Raw genomic sequence first — 21,136 nt, 5'->3', positions numbered from 1 at the left:
GAATTTTGGAATTATAGATAGACATGTTGCAACATCATTCTGTGTGCATTGAACGTCTACCATGACATTCTTGGCTGTCAACCATTATGCTTCCGTCGCTTCAGAATCCTCTAGTGCGACAATCAGTGGCTTCCCAGAACGAATGCGTTCCTCGTTGGTGGTTCGACCGAATCCGATGCGTCTGAAGCGCGACGGCCACGCTTGGCAGAATTCGACAACTCCAGGTTGTAATCCCACTCAACGTCCATCTCCGTGCCCGCGACCTTTGACTTTTCCTTCCCTTTTCCCTTCACGATTGCTTTACCTCTGCCGCCTCTCTTTCTATCCTTCTTCTCCTTGTCGATACTATCGTTATCGGAAGTGTCGCCATTGACAATGACGTCGGTCTGTACTGCCTTGACACCCACAGCCACCCCATCCAAGCTTTGAGCATCCTCTACAATCTCCTTGCGCATATCTACCAGCGCTGATTTCATCTTCGCGAGTTCTAGCTCATGTTCGTATATTTCCTCCAGCAGGTCGTTGTATCTCTCGACCTTGTCCTTGTGCGCCTTAGAGGCAGAGGACGCGTATCCGAGGCGCTCCTAATCTGCGCATGAGAAAGGCTCCCTGGAGGTGCGTGGTGATGACGTACATCGATGACAGGGATAATGTGTACCCCAACTTGGTCTTTAACCACGGTAACCTGTGGGACAACCTGCTCTCTAACCATGTTAATTTGTTGAAGAACGAAGGACTTTGAAAGGGCAGTGTTGTTGGTCTGGATGCATCGTTTTCTGCGACCCAGCCGTTTTTATACCGAAGCAGCCATGTTTCAACGAGGCCGATGGATTAGATGGATAACCAGGCTTTGGTCCACCAAAACGCCTCACGTCGTACGTGAGTCACCCCTTTTTATTATTCACTAGGCATGTACTGAGATTTCTACAGCCATACGTTCTCTGTGCGGTATCTATGTATTTATCTGAAGATCGATTGATGATGTGGGGTGTGTTAAGTATACATGTTAAAATTAAACCTGCTCGACCGTCCTTTGGGGTAAGATGTGATGCATATGAGTGGTGTGATACATAGATGATGCATGCTTGCGTCCTAGAAGGCGTTTGGGCGCTCTCTGATCTAGCTTTCCTCCGGGATCGATGATAAAGAGGAGCGATGCCGCCTATGTCCACGAGAAGACGGTGGAAGCGGCGCAAACGAAACGGGTGGAGGGCTTGAAGGTGTGCTGTGAGACGAGTACATGAGGTACGTCTCCGATTCTCCGCCCATGTCAGTCCCAAAGTTCATATAATCTGAGCTCGAACGATGAAGCCTGATGTGATGATACTTTGGGGACAATGTACTCATCTAGAGAGAAACTGGTCATTAACCACTTGTTGGCGCCTGGTGCAATGGACAGAAACTTACAACATATTCGTGCGGAGGGGAAGAGTCTTGTTCTGAACATTCTGATCTGAACATCCTCGAAAACTCGAGGCGTTCCCGACGCTGAGTATCCGTTTCAATAAAGTGGAGCTGTCTCCCCTTGTCATCGTAGCGTGTTGACGACATGAAACTGGAATACGGTGAACTTAACATCGCTCGTAGCAAGATTGTAATGTGGCAGTCCAGAAGTAGAACCAGGATATTTATGCTTCGGTCGGCAACGCTGTGACTCATCGATTCCTAGCGCTATAGTCAGCTTCTCGGCGGATGACAAAGTTCAAACGATGGGGGCGCGCATTATCAATTCTCCAGGCGGTTGAGATACGCATGTGTTCCGTGAGTCATACTTGTGGGTCTGGTGCTGTCTGGTGAGCGTAAAGTGCACCACGTGACATACTTTTCTAGACGAATCTATTACCAGCTCCTGCTTCAACGTTCTAGAGTAGTAGTGCAGTCTTTCCCCATAAAAGAATCACAATTTTAGCCATGTCATTACATTTCTATTTGGGAACCCCCTTCGAACCCCATGTTCGGCCAACCTTTCTACAACAATCCCTACCAATCAGCGGGATATCGCTATGCGCCGGCCCAACGGGCCTACCCACAAACGGATCCTGAGTGGCTTCGCGCCCTCGCCGATCAACGAACACGCCGACGTCAGTGGCTTCCTGACGAAGACGATGATAGCGAAGAGGAGTGGGAATACAATCAGCTAAGACCTCAGGAACGCCTCTACCTCGACGCGCGGAAGAGGCAGGAGGCGCTCGAGAGAAAGGAGAGGGAGGAACGCCTGGCCAGAGAACGAGCTCTTCAGGAGCTACAAGCGGCAAGGAGGAATCAAGTGTTGGAGGAGCATACGACACGCCAGGGTTTGAAACGCGAGGGGTCGACACATTCTCAACGAGTAGGTTTACCGTTCACGACGTTCTTGCGCTCCCATCTGACATACTTGTATCAGTCCAATGTTCAGCCTACGTCACGCACAACCTCCCCTTCCCCTCCACCTCGGACAGAGTACACAGAACGTCATCACGAGGCTGCATCACGGATACAGCATCAATACCGCATTCATAAATCCCTACGCTCCATTCACGATCTCGAATCACAATTTCAAACTCTCAAGAAGAACTTCGTTTTTCCCTCCTCGATCGACTTGCATTCCTCCAGCCATCCGGATGGTGTTCTGACGGTTCCTATCGAACAGTCATCGTCCGGAACGCAGAACGATGTGTCCTCTGAATCTGACGGGGATTCAGATGTACGGTTGGCGTATACCGCTAGAAATCATGCTCTGCACGCGTACACGGATTCAATGGATAAGCTCTTGATGAAGTTGGATGGAGTAGAGAGCTGGGGCGATGCAAACGTCCGAAAGAGGAGGAGAGATATTGTGAAGACGATTGAAAAGGAGGCCAGTAGCGTGGAACGGAAGTGGATGAATGCATGGAAATTGTACACTAATAATCGGAAAGAATAGATTCATTGGAAAAGCAATTTCAGAGAGCGTACGTGCGAAACAATATTGACGAAATACATGTCTTGAATTTTCTTTGCCTCTATGTAAAAAATTAACACAAGTAATAGTGTGCTACGGAGCACAATTTTTGACTGGGGCGCACTCATTTATATGTCTATCTACAACTAGATTGTCCATAGGTGCCGCCGTTCTTCCAAAAGTTCGCAGTAACACTTTTAACAGGTAATTTTTTGTAACTACATAAATACTCTACCAAATCGCTCAGAATTTGATGGGGCGCACATCGCCTCGTCAATACAATTCCAACGCACCATAAATCGTCGCAAACGGCCCAGCCGTTGTGAAGAAAGTTCAATCAGAACTTGGTCGTATTTGTGCGTTTTGATGGAATTTCACACGACCGCCAACTTCACTGCAAACGGCAATAAACGTTGGGTATGCCAGTTGTTGACCGGTCCGGAATCTCTCTCTCTTTCTCCCAATCTCTTCCAAGCAAAATTCCCTTCATTGCACGCACCATACAGCATCAGTCATGTTCTAAAACGTACTTATCTATCCGAGGAGTTGGTGTATGTGGCAGGTGTTATGATAGTTTGACATACATGTGGTACTGATCATCGCCGCCTCATTCTAGGCAGAGCTCTCCGGTCTCCAGAGCCCCAGTACATAGTGTCCCATGACAAGGTCGTAGAAACTAGAAAAGTCCAAAGAAGCATCCAACACTGATTGTGGTTCCCGGCGTTTTGATTTCGCCTTGATTTGAGGAGATAGGATATATCCCTTGACACTCGGCGCCCAAATGTCTTCATTATCTCTCCGTCCATGTGACTGTCGTTTCGCGCCACCGGCTCCATTGAGGAAGAGATAGCACTTCCGTGTGAGTATGCCAGCTGTACTTATAACTCCACAGAGGCCAGCAATGCTGGCAACGGTATCTTGTCTGTCGTTTGTCTCCCCATGTCGCCTTCGTTCCACAACGACGCCGTCCCATTGGTCGAACGCTATCATGCGCTCAGCACGCAAAGGGCACTTGCAACAAGCGAGGTTAAAGAATTCGCCACCAAACTTGAGCACATTTTCAGCTCCATCCCATTACCAGCGCGTCGCAGCGTTCCTTGGGGATATACGCCTGATAGTGCCGATTCGAAGGAGAACACCCTCGGCAACTCGGGTATCAACCCCTTCCCCCCCGACGCCCTTCATAAGCCGACATCTGAACAGGAGATAATCGATATCGTCAAGAAAGCCTACGAAGCGCGAACCCAAGTACGCGTGATTGGTGCTGCGCACTCGAGTCCAAGCAACATCATCTTGGATGCTCCTCAGGGTGTCTTTCCCAAGAACGTGGTCCTCATTTCGCTTACAAAGTACCGCGGCGTATCTATCAACAAGGATAAGAAACTCGCTACCGTCAAGGCAGGCACCAACATCGATGTCGATCCAGAAGAGGCTGATTCGACGAAAGAGAACGGCCTTGCTTTCCAGCTACAACAGGCTGATTTTGCTTTGCCAGACCTCGGGGGTGTCACTCACCAAACTATTGGCGGGTTTCTTTCCACAGGTATTCCGTGCTGGGATGTCTTGTTAATTCCTTTTGCTCACTATCAACCTCAGGATCTGCTGGTGGCTCCCTCCTCTACGGCTTCGATGATGCACTATATAGTTTTACCCTCATCGACGGCACTGGAACTAAACATGTTCTCTCTCGTGATGACCGCGATCCCACCCTGTTCTATGCCACTGGGGTATCTGTTGGACTTTGTGGTATTATCACAGAGGCAACGTTTTCGCTCACCCCAACTTTCAACGTCGCGGGTACCCAGCAGAGTTCCCCAGTTCAGCCGCTCAACGCCGATTGGAACAAGGGCTGTCCTGTGAACCTTTTTGGGCCAGCAGCTGGCGGCGTCCCTGGCATCGTGGATTATTTCAAAGACCCTGCCAACGAGTACATGCGCATGGTACATGATTTTCAAGATACCTCTTCTATCAATCTAATGCATCCATTGGTAGCTTTATTGGCCCCAGCCAGATCTCCCTCCGCGTGTGCAGATTTGGACAGGGAAACGTGTTCCTGCAGGTGGCCCTATTAAGAAATATGACGAACTTTCAGTGTATGTGACTGTCCTGTCAATCAACGGCCACATAATTCATATATTTCCAGGCTTATGCAGATAGGTGCAAAGACAGCATTATGGTTGCTCTGGCAGCTGAATTATTTCCGCGATACACCCATTATCGGCGCCATTGAAAAGGAAATTGCGGCAAAAATACTCAACATCTTCATTCCACTTGGCGTGTCCGTTACATTTTCTGACATTTGGTCGAATATCATCCCTATGGACAATGGTATCCAAGACACGCTTCTTCCCAGTGCTTTTGCGGAATTCTGGTTCGATGTGGATAAAGCTGCTGGTATGTGCTTTTGCGGCGCACATATTACTTCTGTTGTTTAACTGTGAGATTATCAGATGCGGTCAACACACTTAGGGCCTTGAATGAAAGTGATTCCGGCACGATCGGAAACTTTTTCACAGAGTTCTACAGCGCCAAGGTTCGTTCATTGTGCGGTCCTTTTCAACTTTCATAACAGTTTGCTCTTTGTAAACTCAGAGAAGTCCGTTCTGGCTTTCCCCGTCGTATACAGGCGACAAGTTCCGAATCGATGTCACCTTTTTCCAGTACGACACGGAGCTGGGTAGCGTGACCAAGCGTTCCGATCCGGCGGACTTCTTCCGCCCGTACTTTGAATACTTTGACAAGCATGGTCCCGAATATCGATGCCATCTTGGCAAGTACGTGACACCCGACTTTGGAAATCTGAAACGTCTTCGCAGCTCGTACCCCAAGTATGACGAGTGGATTCAAATTCGTGCGAAGTTGGACCCACGCCAGGTCTTCGCCACGCCTTACTGGCGTGAACACTTCCTCATCGGCCCTGCTCTTTAAATAATAGCAGATTGGGGCTCGACGTCTCGTTCGTTCTGTGTTTACTAAATATGTAGGACAATAGCCTTGGGGAAGGGTCTGTAATCTGTATTAGTAGTTAGCTCGATGTAAATTGAAGAGTGGAACACGTCGATTTCAAGTTGATTTAAGCAAGTTTTGCGACAAGACTGCTGCCAGCTCCGTGTTAGTCTCCCGTAGATAAACTATGAAATCCGTGTATATTGAGGGAATAAGGATGACAGTGACAGCTAAGGAGCTCCGTGGAAGCAAAAAGTTCCAATCTGGCTTCTGGCTGGGGTGAAGCTGGTGAAAGGCGGTAGATATCAACTGTGCTTGGCAACGCCATCGACGAAGAGGTCCGATTCCCGTGAAGACGATTGAAGAGGAGGCCAGTGGCGTGGAACGGAAGTGGATGGACGCATGGAGATTGCACATTGATAATCGGAGAGAGTAGATTCATATTGGGTAGAGTAGTGGTAAGTAGAGTTTGCCATTTGGGTACCAACTTGGAGTGTGTACATAGCACGAACTTATATGCACAGAGTTTGTCATCAACTCACTTGCTCGTTTCGCCACATCGCCGCAGAACTTCCTTTGTTGCACGCGCTACCGTACGGCATCGCTCATGTTCGAAACGGTATCTATACGACGAGTTGGTGTATGTGGCAGGAGGTCTGATAGCTTGGCGTACGTATGTGGTACCGATCACCGCCGCGCAACTCACACTTAATATTGGCAAGGCTCTCCAGTACCTATTGTCCCATGACACAGAATTGTCCAAAGTTCAAAGAAGCATCTACGACCGATTGTGGTTTCCGGCGTTTCGATTTTGCCTTGATTTGAGGAGATAGGATACTTTCCTTGACACTCGGCGCCCAAACGTCTCCAGTATCTCTCCATATGGCTGTCGTTTTGCCGCACCAATTCCATCGAGGAAGAAATAGCGTCCGTGTGAGTATGCCAGCTGTACTTATAGCCCCGTCGCGTACAGCAATGCTGGCAACAGTATCCTATCTGTTCTTGTCTCCCCATGTCGCCCTCGTTCAAAGACGTCGTCCCATTGGTTGAACACTATCATGCGCTCAGCAAGCAAAGAGTGCTTGCGATAAGCGAAGTACAAGAGTTGTCCAGCAAACTTGAGCACATTTTCAGTTCCATCCCACCACCAGCGCGTCGCAGCGTTCCCTGGGGATATACACCTGATAGTTCCGATTCGAAGGAAAACACCCTCGGCAACTCGGGTATTAACCCCTTCCCCCCTGACGCCCTTCATAAGCCGACATCTGAACAGGAGATAATTGATATCGTCAAGAAAGCCTATGAAGCGCGATCCCAAGTACGAGTGATCGGTGCTGCGCACTCGAGCCCAAGCAACATCATCTTGGATGCTCCTCAGGGTGTCTTTCCCAAGAACGTGGTTCTCATTTCGCTTACAAAGTATCGTGGGGTATCTATCGACAAGGATAAGAAACTCGCTATTGTCAAGGCAGGCACCAACCTTGATAAAGATCCAGAAGAGTCCGACTCGACGACAGAGAACGGCCTTGCTTTCCAACTACAACAGGCTGGTTTTGCTTTGCCAGAACTCGGGGGTATCACTCACCAAACTATTGGCGGGTTTCTTTCCACAGGTATTCTGTGCTTGGATTTGTTTCTATCTCTTTTGTTCACTCTCAACCTTAGGATCTGCTGGCGGCTCACTCCTCTACAGCTTCCATGATGCTGTATATGGATTTACCATCATCGACGGCACTGGAACTAAACATGTTTTCTCGCGTGATGATCCCGATCCCACCCTGTTCTACGCCACTGGGGTATCTGTTGGACTTTGTGGTATCATCACAGAGGTGACGCTTTCGCTGACTCCAACTTTCAATGTCGCGGGCACCCAGCAGACTTCCCCGGTTCAGCCGCTTAACGCCAATTGGAAAGTGGGCTGTCCTGTGAACCTTTATGGGCCAGCAGCCGACGGCGTCCCTGGCATTGTGGATTATTTCAAAGACCCTGCGAACGAGTACATGCGCATGGTATATCATTTTCGAGATACCTCTTCTATCAATCTAATACATCCATTTGTAGCTTTATTGGCCCCAGCCAGATCTCCCTCCGCGTGTGCAGATTTGGACAGGGAAACGTGTTCCTCCAGGTGGCCCTATTAAGAAATATGACGAACTCACCCTGTAGGTGGTCGTTCTGTTAAACAAAGGCCAAAGAAATCATATATTTCCAGGCTTCAGCAGATAGGCGCAAAGACAGGATTGTGGTTGCTCTGGCAGCTGAATTATTTCCGCGATAAGCCTGTTATCGGCGCCATTGAAAAGGAAATTGCGGCAAAAATTCTCAACATCTTCCTTCCACTGGGCGAATCCGTTACATTTTCTGACATATGGTCGGCTATCATCCCTATGGACAATGCTATCAAGGACACGCTTCTTCCAAGTTGTTTTGCGGAATTCTGGATCGACGTGGATAAGGCTGCTGGTACGTACTTTTCCGGTACACATATTTCTCTTTTCTCTTTTTTTTGACTGTGATAATAACAGATGCGACCAAGACACTTAGGGCCTTGAATCAAAGTGATTCGGGCACTATCGGAAACTTTTTCACCGAGTTCTACAGCGCCAAGGTTCGTTGATTGTGCGGTCCTTTTCTACTTTCCTAACAGTTTGCTCTTTCGTAAACTCAGAAAAGTCCGTTCTGGCTTTCCCCGTCGTATACAGGCGACAAGTTCCGACTCGATGTCAACTTCTTCCAGTACGACACGGAACTGGGTAGCGTGACCAAGCGTTCAGATCCGGCGAAGTTCTTCCGCCCGTACTTTGAATACTTTGACAAGCACGGTCCTAAATATAGATGCCATCTTGGCAAGTACGTGGCGCCCAACTTTGGAAATTTGGAACGTCTTCGCAGCTCGTACCCCAAGTATGACGAGTGGATGCAAATTCGTGCGACGTTGGACCCACGCCAGGTCTTCGTCACGCCTTACTGGCGTGAACACTTCCTCATCCCCCCTGCTTTTTGAACATTCGCAGTTTTGGACTCGAAGTCTCGTTCGTTCTGTGTTTACTTAGTATTTAGGACAATGCCCATGGGAAAGGGTTTGTGATCTGTACTAGTAGTTAGTTCAATGTAGATTGAAGAGTGGAATACGTCGATTTCAAGTTGATTTCGAGTTTTCTGACAAGACTGCTGCTAGGTCCGTGTTAGTCTCCCGTAGATGGACTTTCAAATCCTGTAAATTGAGGGAATAAGGACGGCAGTGGCATCTAAAAGCTTCGTAGACGCACAAAGCTCCAACTAGGAGCTGCAGCTTGAGCTCAGCGCTCATCATTGGCTCACCAAAGGCTGGAACGCCTATTCGTGTTGCCAACGGCCATCATTGCATTCAAATAAGTTACGTAAGACACGCGCCCTCCCAAAAATTTGAAAAGACCTTGGCAAGAGTGCACTAACATTTAGGCCAAAGGCAGACTCAGAGCTGAGGTACTTAGTACTCATAACTTTGCTTTCTATGACAAATTGCTTATGAAATTCAAAATGTTTACAGAATCCTTTTCTTGCCATGTCTAGTCTCGCTGCCCAACTCGCTCAGCATGCGTCGCTCAACTCTGCCCTTCTTGTGGATAGATCTCGTCGCAAACCAACATCGTCCTACCTATTCGCTGACAAAGAAGCCGACCAGCATGATCTAGAGTCAATTTATGCCCTGGCCGTCAACGCCTTTATCCAGTTGTCATCCATCTCCCCATCACTTCGTTCATACGAGGACCAATTGTTTTCAGATCAGGCTAAAGCCACAGATCGCACACTCCTTTCAACCGAAGCCAACGACGAGCTTGACGAAGCTATAGGGAAGTTTCTGGCCTTATTAGGGCCGCATTTAATGGAGGCACCAGCCGGAAGGGTCGTCGAATGGCTTGTGAGGAGGTTTCGGTTCGTAGACCGCTTTATATCTTGAAGCGGCTACTCATCCGTTTCCCAGCATTAACGAATTCAATCTCGACGCCACATTGTCTCTCTTTCTTCCCTACCATGAGTCTCCACACTTCGCCAAAATGGTCACCATTCTTCACATCAAGTATGTTCTTGGACTCCCAATTCTACAGCTAAAACTAACAGGTCCATCACAGGCCCAATACCCTTTGGGACTTCCTCCTCCCATATAAAAGTGCAGGCCAAACGCTCTCTCGAGTGTCCCTGGTGACAGAAATGCTTCGGAACTCCGACGTCGCGCGTTTTGTGGCATCGCTTCTCCCTTCAGCCATTAAAGAGGGGTCCGTCCATCGCGTCCAGCTAGCTTTTAATGCAGCGACTCTGCACGAATTCATCAAGCGCAGCAAATCTTTGGATGAAGGCACCCTCGCTTACCTCATTCCTGCGCTACTTGAGCCTTTGCAACAGAAAACTCCCGCACCAACGAAAGATGCCATTGTGAGCTTTCTGTCTTAGTACCGGCGATACAGAGTTCTAATCTGCATTAGCTCGGAAGTTACATCCTTCTCGCCGCTCTGTCGCAGAAATATCAAATTGCCGCTCCAGCTCTAAAGGTGATTGTAGGTGGTATGGCTAGATGCGCCCACCAGGTGTCCACGAAACAGTTTCTTGGCTCCCTTGTTGCTGTGTGTGAGCCGCAGTCAGAGCTTGAATGCTTTTCCGACAAAACGATCAAAGCTTTATTACGAATTTCGTACGCTTTTCGCAATCGTAGATGTCTCAATCCACCTAACAACTTCATAAACAGCGGAATAAACGACGAAATCTCAATCATATCAAGCTGGATTGGCGTAGAGAAGGTTCTCACACCACTCATAAAAGCTCTAAGTCACAAGTAGGTTTCTCTTTGTTTTCCTCTCTGTCAATATTTACCACTCCCTAGGTTGGCGGATGAACGAGCATTATTCCTAATGGAAACAATCATTGTACTTAACAATGTCCCGGAAGCTATCTTTGCTCAGCTAGCAAGCCTCTTGATGAAGGATGTGATCTCTTCTGAAAGTGCTGGACCGACAACTTTTGGAGCTCGCCGACTGCTTTCCCTCGTTCACCAACGGCATCCGTCGGCAATTTCGAGTGCTGCTGATGATCTTTGTCAACAAGATGAGACAACTAAAAGTCAAATCGAGCAACTCATTCTTTCCTTCTCTACTGTATGCTCTTTGCTATAAGGTTTCAAATTGAAGTTATTGATGAGTTCTCAGGTTGACGGGATTTCTAAGCCTGCAGAAAGTCACGAGGTTGATTTAATCATCGCATCTAACAACGCTGAGGCCAAAGTACGCACAATTGCGGTGAAAAATATCCTTTCATCGCCTGTTGCCGGTGAATCTTCGACAAATCCAGAATACGTACGTTTTATACATCGTGGTAACTTGAGATTACGTTGAAGTTTATTTTCTCCAGAGTGCCATGCGATCAGCCCTTATTGCTCGGGTTCAAGACAGTGATGCCCAGGTCCTCGAATCTTTATATGAACACCCGTCTATCCTCAATCCCATTTTGTTGTCGGACCCGGAAGCATACATTGATAGTTTGGCGAATGCAATTGCATATCCGGGTTCAAAACCCAAACGCAACATTCTGCGACTTCACTTGTCATATCTTACCGCGCACTTCCTCAATACAGCAAGCTCAGAGATTCTTCAAATGATTTTTGATCGCATTTTATTTCCGTTCTTGCTTTTTTCGAAGTCCAGACAACATACCGCGGAACTCTTCTGGGATGTCATATCCCAGAACTTTGGTGCTTCTGACTCAGCCCCGATATTCGAGCTGCTGGCAGGGTGCGCCGATGTTGTGAAGGATGCCAAAGCACAGGAAACTTCGGTTGACAGTATGAGCAGAGTCAACTTTGCCGTAGCAGCGCGGATAGCAGGTAAATCAGTCCAGGATTGTCTTGTGATGTCACCTGAGCTTTTCTTCGTTTGCATAGAAAACATCATGAGATCGAACACATGTTCTGTTCATCAAGAAGCCCTCATCAAGAAGCTACAAGATTTGAACCCTCACGTCAAAGTCATGGGCTACTTGATTGCTGGAGCTCTTCTGGGGCTTTTGTCAGGGTCTCACCAACTAGCTGCTGCGTGCAAAGTTTTGCAAGTTATGAATTTTGAAGAACTCCGGGGCATCGACGATATGCCCGAAAATGAGACTTTGTTAAATGTATGTTCGTTCTCACCGTCTGTTATGCTTTTTTGTTCAACGCTGTGGATGCACTAGTTTTTCGGCCCTAGCTTCCTAGGAAACTTAATCGTTACCAAGCCCAGCAGCAAGACGACAATTCATTGGTTGCAAATCTCCCTTGTCAACTCTATAGTTGGGATACCACAACCCACTGGCGTGATTTTGGATTGGCTGAAGGATTCATCTGTAAGCATAACATTCATGATCCCTTAAATGAGTCTAATAACCTTTGAAGAAGGAAACAGTGCAAGAAAGCGATCAATATATTTATCTCATGCGAGAGGTTTACAATTTGAGCAATATTTCCACGACGTTACCTATCCTTGCTTCGAACCTCCTACAAACCCTGTTCGTGAACTTAAAGTCCGATGCTTTGGCATTTCTTGCTGGGATTTGGTGCACCGTTGAAAGTATTCGGCATGATCTACGAAGCGTAGCCCTCCTCCATGCAGCGGCCTTTTTAGAAGCACATCTTCTAGAAGATGATGGATTGGACTTCCAGACGATTCTACCCTCTTTGTTGGTTTCTTTGGAATGTCATGATTTGCAGACTCGCCAGGGCGCATTGGAATGTATTTCACGTCTGCGCCTCTTGGCTAATCGTAAACTGGTGGCAGTGTACAGATTTGACACAATATATGGCCAAAGTGATCGTGCGACCTCCTTTTCCACCTCTAGTTGGCCAATACTAAAATGTAATACAGGGATCCTCCAATATCTAGGTCAGGAAGATTTAACAAAGTATCTTGATGCCCTTGTGGAACACCGTGATCATTTCACGAATGACGCGTCATACATTACTATTTTTCATGCCCAACATCTTGCGAAAATTGCCTCAGGCCAGAAAAAGAATAATGAGTCCGTTGAATTACTATCATCAGTGACCTAACTCACGCTCCGTCTGCAGCTATAAACGCAGAGTTCTCAGTTTCCTTCTCTCTCACATCAATGCTCTGTCGTCCCAGGGACCACAAACTACACTCCTGAAATCACTCGAAGCCGTTACTGACAAGAGCAAAGTTGAAGTCCTTCTACCAACTATTCAAAGTCTTGCATCATCCCTGTCATCCTCGCGACCGGAAGATGCATTATCGTCATACTCACAAGACCTGACAATGTGCCTTTTGGCTGTCTTCAATACTTCGTCAGCGAAGGATCTCAATGACACCAACAAAACGGTTTGGAAAACCTTCACATCGCTAATCCGGAGTTACTTTCGGTCAGGTCAGTAACCCAATTTCTCACAATGACCCCGTCTTAGCTGGCATCCTCCTAGGAATGCCACCATGGCCGCAGGAACTTATTGCCACAGGGCTAGAAAATGGACTTTTCACGAGTCTAGACCACGAACGCAAGATTGAGATCTACAATCTCTTCTTAGAGATCGGCGCGCAGGATCCAAGTGTCAGTTATCTGTTCTCGTACGCTCGTACATAACTTAATCGGCTTCTAGTACACATCTTGTCGACGGCTTTTGGCAAACATATTACAAGATGTTCCTCTTATGATCCATCTTCTCAGCTCCTTGGCTCCTGTAGCGTCAGATGGTGGGCTGCGAGCGAGCAAGCGTGCAAAAACAACGGAGTAAGAGGTTGCTTAAATTCATCGTCCTTTTCAGCACTTACCTCCACTTTTGAAGCCTATCGGACGACACTATTCCTCGCCTCACCCTTTTAGTGGAAATTCTTGGAACAAAATCATTGCCGGGCTCCCTGGATCTCATTTCTCACCTTCTCGAAACGCTGAACAGAGTTGTTCAATCCATTTCCCCTAATCAGGCTGATGTTAGCTATGTTGAGCAGCTGCTCATGTCGGCTGTAGACAGCGCAGCTAGCAAGATTGTGGTAGATATCCCCTTTGTTTATCCTTGGACTTTGTTAAATTATCCGCAGGAGGCTCCCAATCTATCCCCAAGTACAATCAGGCTGGATATTTTGGTCGAGGTCATTCGCGGTATGTGTAGGTCGGTATTTTGTCGTCCGCTCACTTACACGAGATGACAGTTGCTGAAAACCCTCAAACGTTCCATCAAGCTCTTCTGTTGATGGCAAGCTTAGCACGACTAGCGCCTGATTCAGTCCTTCACAATGTTATGCCCGTATTTACGTTTATGGGATCAAACGTCTTCCACCGTGACGATGCCTACAGTTTCAAAGTCGTACAACAGGTTCGGTTTATTTTTCAACCCTTGCAGATGAAATTGCTTACATTCCCGACTTGCAGACAATTGATAGCATTGTGCCAGTCATGGCGGCGTCTCTGAAACAATCGCATTCTCAAGGCCTCGACTTGTTTATTGGGGCAAAAGACTCCCTTCGCGTCTTCACAGATGCTGCCAATCACGTCCCCCGCCACAGACGCAACAAGTGAGTTGTGTATTTAGCACGCCTGAAACGTACTAATGACCTGCCAGCTTCTTCGCTCACCTTGTTGACGTTTTGGGTTCCATCGAGTTTTTGGCTCCAACCTGCATGCTTCTCATAGAAAAAGCTGCTAATCGTATTGTCCGTCAAAAGCCTGATGAAATCCGGGCCTCGTTGGCTTTACCCATCGCCCTAATACAGCACCAAGAGTACCAAGTCCAAGTCTCCGTCAGTACTCTAATCCTTCATCACCTCGCCTTCTCACCAGGGGATACATAGAGTCTCAATGAGATCCTTCAAGAAAGTCAGCGTCTGGCAGCTCGCATATATCAGCCTGAAATTATCAGCCCGTTGTTCCTGGAAGGCGGCATGTAAGATCAATCGACAGGCTTACCCTTTTCCTGTTTGACAATTTCGAGTAGTGATGCGGATCACCTGGCGTCGTCGTCCACGATTCTCAGACGCCGAGCGCAGGCTCTGATCACCTTCATCGGATATGCGATCAAATCCACGCCGCAATCGGCCCAATCCTCAGAAGATTCGTCCATTAGCAGCGTCGTCTCTAATCTCTTGACGCTAGCAACGTTGAAAGATGTCGGAAAGTCGGCGGACACAAAAGTCGACGAGATTTCGCAGGCAGCCCGAAACTCAATTAGCCGCCTTTTGGAGTCAATGTCTGCTGTCACTTTCATTGATTCTGTCCTGGCCATCTTGGAGCAGGGAGATGCCAAAGTAGGTTTCTAGTGCATACCTCCGTTCCTTCCTTACCAACCATAATCCAGGTCCTAGCGGGAACTTTAGAATTGTTAAGCGATCGCCTTCCTAATATTACGCCTAAGGCTCGGGCGGAAGTTACCCCGGCCGTGAACAAGATAATCGTTTCAATCCGGAACATAATTACAAAGCAAAAGGATGATCGCGTTCTTATCTTCTCATTCAAGGCATTGAGATCCATTGCTTCTACCCTTTGCCCCGCCGAAGAGGGTCCATTAGCAGGTGTCGTCCAAGGTACTCTAGCTGCAGTGAAAGATCAATCATTGGCGCCCTCCGCGTTGTCAGCCCTGGCTTCCATGTCGTTCGTTGTCAGCTTAATTTGTTTATATATTTTCTAAGATTTTTCTTTATAGGCCCAAGCTTGGACCTCGGATTATCCCTTTCTTTCGTGCCATTATTACGCAATGCGTTGTCACCCTTCACCAAGGAAATAAGGGTGAGCTCTAGAACTTCACTCTGAATTTTTTTCTTCTAAAATTTGACAACTCCGTAGCACTTGCAGAGAGTACGTTGGCTATCCTGCAAGGCCTCTTGTCTTCAATTCCGACCTTCTGGGGTTCTGAAGAGGTTACCCAAATTGTGAACTTTTACATCGAAGATTGTTTCCAGACTTCAAATGTTCTGTCGTCTGCTACGTCAGGCTTGATGAAATCTGTTGCGAAGAGGATTCCAGCCAAAATTCTCCTTCCTACATTGCTTGAATTATGGGCGCCTTTGGAGGCTACTGTTACGGTATCTATTGAAACTCGTTGTGGAGCCAGGCTGATCGTGAATTCATTTAGGTCCGCATTGAAGCTTATTTTGACCTCCTCGCTCGGGCTTTACGCAACGCTGATCGTGCTTCTATATCGGAACACTTGCGTGCATTATCCAAAGTTTTCCTGGTAGCTTTGAGTATCGTCAAAGAGGATATCCAGGTATGCAACAGCAAAGGTCCGAATTCTCCCCAGCTCAAATATATATAAAATATAGGGGCAGACATTTGTCATCGCAGCTTTCAAGGAGCTCGTGATCAAGCTAAATGAAGCCGCGTTTAAGCCATTGTTCCGTCGTCTTTATGATTGGGCATTTGCGGGTGAAGGTGCATCTAGTCCTCTATTATAGTTTTTATCATACTGACCGCTATTTTTAGTTGACCCTGCTCAACAGGCCACATTCATTCGCCTGTATAACACTCTTCTCGATTTCTTCAAAGTGCGCTTACCTTAAACTTTTTCGCTAACTCGCTAATCCATGAACTAGAATTTGATGAATCCCTACATGACATTGTTGCTACCAGCATTGCATGACACCTTAAAAGCATTCACTACTCAAACATGCACGGATTTCATACTCTGGGACGGGGTTATCCAAACCATTACTAAAAGTCTAAGCTTTGATGACGGATGTACGTTGTTGATTTCAACGGTGTGGCCCACCTTATTCATTCTACCCTCAGCTTTCTGGAGAGACGATAAGCTGCAACAAATCTCCATTCTCTTGGTTGAACAAGTAGAAGTCACCAGCAAGCTAAATGATGCAGATGCAAAGAGGTTGCTTCAAGATTGCCTCGGGGTACTGATTGAGGCCGTGACAGACGATACTCTTCTAAAAAAGATTAATCTCAACATCCTCATGCATACGCGTTCCGAAGATTCCAGATCAAGACTCACTGCTCTGACTTTCTCAGAAGCACTGTGGCGCACGCACGGTGGCAAGCTACTTGGTACGCATATTTGCTCTCATGTGAAAGCATGGTTCTAATTAGAAGCGAATAATAGGTTTTGTGGCTGAGACAACAACATTTATCGCGGAGTGCAGTGAGGATGAGAATGACATGGTTGTAAAAGAGTCCTTCAGATTGAAAGATGCCGTAGAAAGTGTAGCAGGGAAGATAGATGGGTTATAGATAGAGAGAGCATTTGCAAGTCGATAAGATATAATGATCAGGGTATAAATTATTCCAAATTCGGTCGTGAGGAATCGTTTCCATCCTGGAGTAACTCTTCGATAGCCATGCACTGAGACAGAAGCTGCACGATAACTTGTCGCCCACATGCGTTGTTGATGAAGGAAGTCTGAAAAGAAAAAAAGAGTTACACTTGCTCGGGTTTACTTAACGCTTGAAACTAACCTTCATGAGATCGCTTGGGCTTGGACGAGACAAAACAGGTTCTGAACATCGACGCAGAAAGTCGTGAAAAGCGGGTGAGTATAGTTCAGGTTGACGCAGTGGTGGCCAGCGATCTGTAAACTGTTGGGTCTCGGAGAAAGGTGGCTCAGTTTCAGCCATTTCCCAAACAGTGGCACCTAGTGACCATACGTCGACTTTTAAAGCGTTATAAGGGGGCCTATTTCAAAGTTAAGATTGCACGAAACAACGTGATAATATTGTTCTTACTTGCGCATCTCTGGAGCCTATGGTACAAGTGTCAATTAAAAAAGGCTAGATCAACGATTAACGGTGATCACATACCTGCCAAAAAATGACACCTGCAGGGTCAGAGCGCATGGGAGATCCAACAACTTGAACAGCATTTGAAAAGTCAGCTATGTCGTCATATCCATCAAAATTCGCCAGCTATGACGGAAGAAAAAGAGAGACGAACTGAGTTTCAGTATACCATGTTTGTTGAGGAGGAGATTATCCGACCGCACATCCCGGTGGGCAATATGATGCTTTTGCAAGTACTCGAGCGCAAGAAGAATCTTCAAAGAGCACATGAACGGGTCAGCAAACGTGAATCCAAGTGAGAATGGAAAGCGAAACCCACGTCGCTCGCAAACCTGGCAATCATTCGATCCTGCAACATCAAACCATCGCCAACGAGCCCCACAATGTCAGCCAAACTTCTCTCCATGAGTTCCATCCGAATCCACAACGAGTCTTCCGACAGGTCAACATATAGAGCATCCATTCCAAGCACATTCTCATGCCACAACCCACGCATTAAAACCAGCTCTTTTTTCAGATCCAGAAGCTTCGGTGACCCAGACGGAACAATGGCCACGCTCTTTATGGCAAGCAATACTGGCCGCCCGTTCGCAATGTCGTCGCTGTCCTTGGCTTTGATCAGAGGCGGCAATCTCAACTTATGCGCATTCTTCTCCGAGAGACGGGCAGCAAAGACCGAGCCACTTTCACCCTCTGCGATCTCTTTAAGATCAAGATAATGGTCACGAGGGTCAACCGTTTCGTCGATGTACTCCTCCAAAGGAGCGACGACCTCCGAGAGCCACCCACGGTACAGCTGGAAGGGTGAAAGGGGTGTCCCTGACGTGGTTATGGATGTGACTGGGCCCTTTGTCGGTGAAGGGTCGTCGCTGATGACGATGGTTGGGCGAGAAATAGGCGGCGATGGGGATTTTACATTATCATAATCCTCGTCATCCTCATCAAAGGCATCTGCAAGTGGTGAGGTGGGGTCCTTTTGTTTCCCTGCATACGAATTTGTTGTGCCTGTAAAGGAGACACGAGTGGGATCCGGTGATGGTGTTCCCTCAAGGTAATATAAGAGAGGGGAGCTCGTATCTTCTGTTGTTGGCGTAGGGTGATCTTGGGACGCTGAGCCTGACGAACCGGAACCTGACGCAGATTCTTCTTCACTTCCGAAATGAGAACTGAGGGGGGAAGGTGGATGCTTAGTCTCCATGAAAACAGGCGGTGGTCGTTGGGAACCAGACGAGGATATCATAGGCACAGGTTGAGCCCCATTACTTGCAACTCCATTTCTCTCCATTGCCCTCTCCCTGGACCCAAGGCCCACTTTCGATTTATCAATCACATAAGCCCCGGCTCTCCTGGCAATTGATACATTCCTCACAATCGTCGGGGCTATATACCCGGTCACGGTGATAGTCGATGAGCTGCTCCTGCTTGAATCCCTGTTCGGGTCCCTCCTATTCAACGTACCTACACTCAAACGTGCATCATCCCCTTCATGATCTGACATTGGCCGTGACCTCAACTCACTCTGTATCTTGCGCTGGGTGGCGATCCGATCTTCTTCAGGAGTGAAGGGTAGAGTTGGAGAAAATGATTCGCTTAGTGCTGCTGAATAAGGTTCTTTCCCACTCCCCGGAGGCTTGCTCAATATGCCTTCGAGCTCATCCCACAAAGGTGAATTAGAAGAGGGAGAGTCCCCCCATTGTGGACTTAAAGGAGAATGGTTTGGGATATTGGATCGTTCCGGCCCACTAAACTGAGATGAACCCTCTTGTGTCGGGCCAGCGACAGATGGAGTGATCGGAGGGATTGGGCGGGATGGAGGCGGCCGTCGTGACTGACTTTCCGGCAGAAGGGATCGACTTGGGGTCGGACGTGCTGCCAGCACCTGAGAAGGAAAACTCACCTGTGCTGACTGAGAAGGGGTTGCGGCTTTTGAAAGTGGGGATGGTTCCATAGTTGTGGAGGTTATACCAGACAGAAGGGATTTGCTCCAAAACGAAAGATCATTACTATCTGAACTTTGATGCAATGATAATCGAGGGGGAAGCGCCGTAATGGGTTTTGAATGACTTGGAACGCGTCGAAGGGGTGTTTGTGATGACTGAGCGAATGATGTTGATTGCGAATGTGATGAAGAGGCCGTAGATCGTTGGCTGGCGTCAGTGTTAGTGCGAGAGCGTGCATAACCTTGCGGGGTGTCCATTGATAACTGGGAAGCTTCCTCAAGCTGAGTACTCCCATAGAATCGTTGGGTCGAGCTTGATGCAAAGCTCGACGGATCCTTGTTGTCGCCCGCAAACTGAGTCGCCGAATTAATGTATGACGGAGGCGGCGGGGATGAGGATGTGCCATTTGTGACGTTGTACACCCGACGAGAAGTATCCAAAGGAGGTCCCTTCCGCAAAGGTACCAACGGGGCTTTGCCTTGGCTACCCACCCCGCTGGTCGAGCTCTGGTGTGAATCAGTCGAATATGAGACTGATGACGTTGATTGATGTGTCGACGCTTGATCGGGAGAGGGAACCTGACGGCGGGGAGGACTTCTTATACCGCCAGACTGTAAAGACGCATTTGACGGAGATGTAAGGTTCGGTAAAGCGGGCACAGAAGGACGGTGATGTTGACTGCTTTGCAACGACGCGTCTGAGTACTGACGAGGGAGTGAAGTGGAGCGCGGTGTGGGATGTGTGAGTACTGGTATTGGCACCGGAGAGATGTTGTTCACTACGTCTGGGTTGTAAGGTACAGGAGAACTGGGTCTGTCAGTGTAAAGATATTGGAGATTAGGGGATCGGCTTCCAGCTGCACGTCGAGTTTGAATAGCGATGATTTCTTCGTCCGAAAATCCAGCCTCTGCAAGGGATGTCGACCATGACGGAGGAAGACCCACATATCTAGAACGGAAGTTATTTAAATTTTCAATAACAAGAGATCTTAGTAACATTGTGACAGACCCTTCATCGACGTGAATATTATGCTTACACGAAGGTGAGAAGAGTTAGACAAGCAATTGAGAGGGAGACTCACCTGAAAATTCCAAGGCAAAGAAATTCCTTCGTCATCAGTGGAAGGAGGAGGTTCCAATTGTTCTGAAGTGCCAACACTCTTAACCGAAGGTGATTTGGGACTTCGCTTGGGAAATTTGAGAAATGAAAGGGCCTTCTTTTGAGATTGTGGCCGTGATCGTTCCGCTGACGGAGATGACTTCGCAGATGCTGCCGATGACACCAACGACATCGTTGATTGACTGGGGTGGGTCTGATGCGGTTCTGGAGAGGGCTTACGCGCGTACTGGTAGATTGGCTGCGGAGAGAGTGGGGAATTTGGGGGAAGCGACAGTGAATCTGGGGAAAGTGAAGCGAGCGACCTATTCCGGAGATAGTAGGCGTCCTTCGGAGGCAAAGGAGGGGGCTTGAGGTTCTTCTCTTTGCTGGAAAATTTGAAGACCTTGAGGGTGGAAAATCGAGAAGTTTTTGAGGTGGAATTAGGTGGAGACGACGCGGTGTTGGTGGTGGCCATTGGTAGGGTAGGTCAATACCCTTA

General features: G+C 47.8%; 7 protein-coding genes across 7 annotated transcripts; 4 read left to right on the top strand and 3 right to left on the bottom strand.

The window, feature by feature from the left end:
* Positions 1-21: 21 nt before the first annotated feature.
* LACBIDRAFT_293892 (uncharacterized protein) lies at positions 22-756 on the bottom strand. The gene is made up of 2 exons (XM_001879710.1): positions 635-756; positions 22-584 (listed from the first exon to the last, which is right to left on the bottom strand). The coding sequence occupies exons 1-2, from the start codon at positions 710-712 to the stop codon at positions 123-125; spliced, it is 540 nt and encodes a 179-aa protein (XP_001879745.1). The 5' UTR covers positions 713-756; the 3' UTR covers positions 22-122.
* A 199-nt stretch (positions 757-955) lies between these two features.
* On the bottom strand, positions 956-1,737 carry LACBIDRAFT_318939 (uncharacterized protein). Its single transcript, XM_001879709.1, has 2 exons — positions 1,408-1,737; positions 956-1,347 (listed from the first exon to the last, which is right to left on the bottom strand). The coding sequence occupies exons 1-2, from the start codon at positions 1,657-1,659 to the stop codon at positions 1,120-1,122; spliced, it is 480 nt and encodes a 159-aa protein (XP_001879744.1). The 5' UTR covers positions 1,660-1,737; the 3' UTR covers positions 956-1,119.
* A 214-nt stretch (positions 1,738-1,951) lies between these two features.
* Positions 1,952-2,902, top strand: LACBIDRAFT_318938 (uncharacterized protein; the record flags this gene model as incomplete). The annotated part of the gene is made up of 2 exons (XM_001879967.1): positions 1,952-2,329; positions 2,384-2,902. 2 exons carry the CDS (start codon positions 1,952-1,954, stop codon positions 2,900-2,902), a joined length of 897 nt encoding a protein of 298 aa, XP_001880002.1.
* A 957-nt stretch (positions 2,903-3,859) lies between these two features.
* Positions 3,860-5,848, top strand: LACBIDRAFT_318937 (L-galactono-gamma-lactone oxidase; the record flags this gene model as incomplete). Its single annotated transcript, XM_001879966.1, has 6 exons — positions 3,860-4,463; positions 4,517-4,860; positions 4,913-5,013; positions 5,064-5,314; positions 5,371-5,453; positions 5,513-5,848. The coding sequence occupies 6 exons, from the start codon at positions 3,860-3,862 to the stop codon at positions 5,846-5,848; spliced, it is 1,719 nt and encodes a 572-aa protein (XP_001880001.1).
* Positions 5,849-6,878: 1,030 nt separating this feature from the next.
* LACBIDRAFT_293890 (L-galactono-gamma-lactone oxidase) lies at positions 6,879-9,013 on the top strand (the record flags this gene model as incomplete). Its single annotated transcript, XM_001879965.1, has 6 exons — positions 6,879-7,479; positions 7,532-7,875; positions 7,928-8,028; positions 8,079-8,329; positions 8,392-8,474; positions 8,535-9,013. The coding sequence occupies 6 exons, from the start codon at positions 6,879-6,881 to the stop codon at positions 8,868-8,870; spliced, it is 1,716 nt and encodes a 571-aa protein (XP_001880000.1). The 3' UTR covers positions 8,871-9,013.
* A 397-nt stretch (positions 9,014-9,410) lies between these two features.
* LACBIDRAFT_318934 (uncharacterized protein) lies at positions 9,411-17,053 on the top strand (the record flags this gene model as incomplete). The annotated part of the gene is made up of 28 exons (XM_001879964.1): positions 9,411-9,781; positions 9,831-9,926; positions 9,979-10,279; positions 10,330-10,535; positions 10,590-10,676; positions 10,725-10,995; positions 11,047-11,193; positions 11,249-12,007; positions 12,065-12,214; positions 12,264-12,886; positions 12,936-13,252; positions 13,305-13,432; positions 13,482-13,612; positions 13,668-13,981; positions 14,032-14,195; positions 14,252-14,394; positions 14,442-14,619; positions 14,671-14,762; positions 14,814-15,123; positions 15,174-15,466; positions 15,519-15,601; positions 15,659-15,897; positions 15,948-16,082; positions 16,138-16,246; positions 16,298-16,359; positions 16,408-16,552; positions 16,604-16,870; positions 16,926-17,053. 28 exons carry the CDS (start codon positions 9,411-9,413, stop codon positions 17,051-17,053), a joined length of 6,249 nt encoding a protein of 2,082 aa, XP_001879999.1.
* Positions 16,912-21,112, bottom strand: LACBIDRAFT_293888 (uncharacterized protein; the record flags this gene model as incomplete). Its single annotated transcript, XM_001879708.1, has 11 exons — positions 16,912-17,222; positions 17,279-17,495; positions 17,546-17,562; positions 17,621-17,725; positions 17,919-19,057; positions 19,118-19,478; positions 19,507-19,581; positions 19,604-19,746; positions 19,781-20,487; positions 20,548-20,570; positions 20,621-21,112. The coding sequence occupies 11 exons, from the start codon at positions 21,110-21,112 to the stop codon at positions 17,103-17,105; spliced, it is 3,399 nt and encodes a 1,132-aa protein (XP_001879743.1). The 3' UTR covers positions 16,912-17,102.
* Between the last annotated feature and the right edge of the window lie 24 nt (positions 21,113-21,136).

Source organism: Laccaria bicolor, genomic scaffold, assembly GCF_000143565.1.
Source record: "Laccaria bicolor S238N-H82 LACBIscaffold_9 genomic scaffold, whole genome shotgun sequence".
NCBI classification, from domain to species: domain Eukaryota; kingdom Fungi; phylum Basidiomycota; class Agaricomycetes; order Agaricales; family Hydnangiaceae; genus Laccaria; species Laccaria bicolor.
The sequence above is the reverse complement of the archived record's forward strand: the minus strand, read 5'-3'. Positions and strand labels throughout refer to the sequence as shown.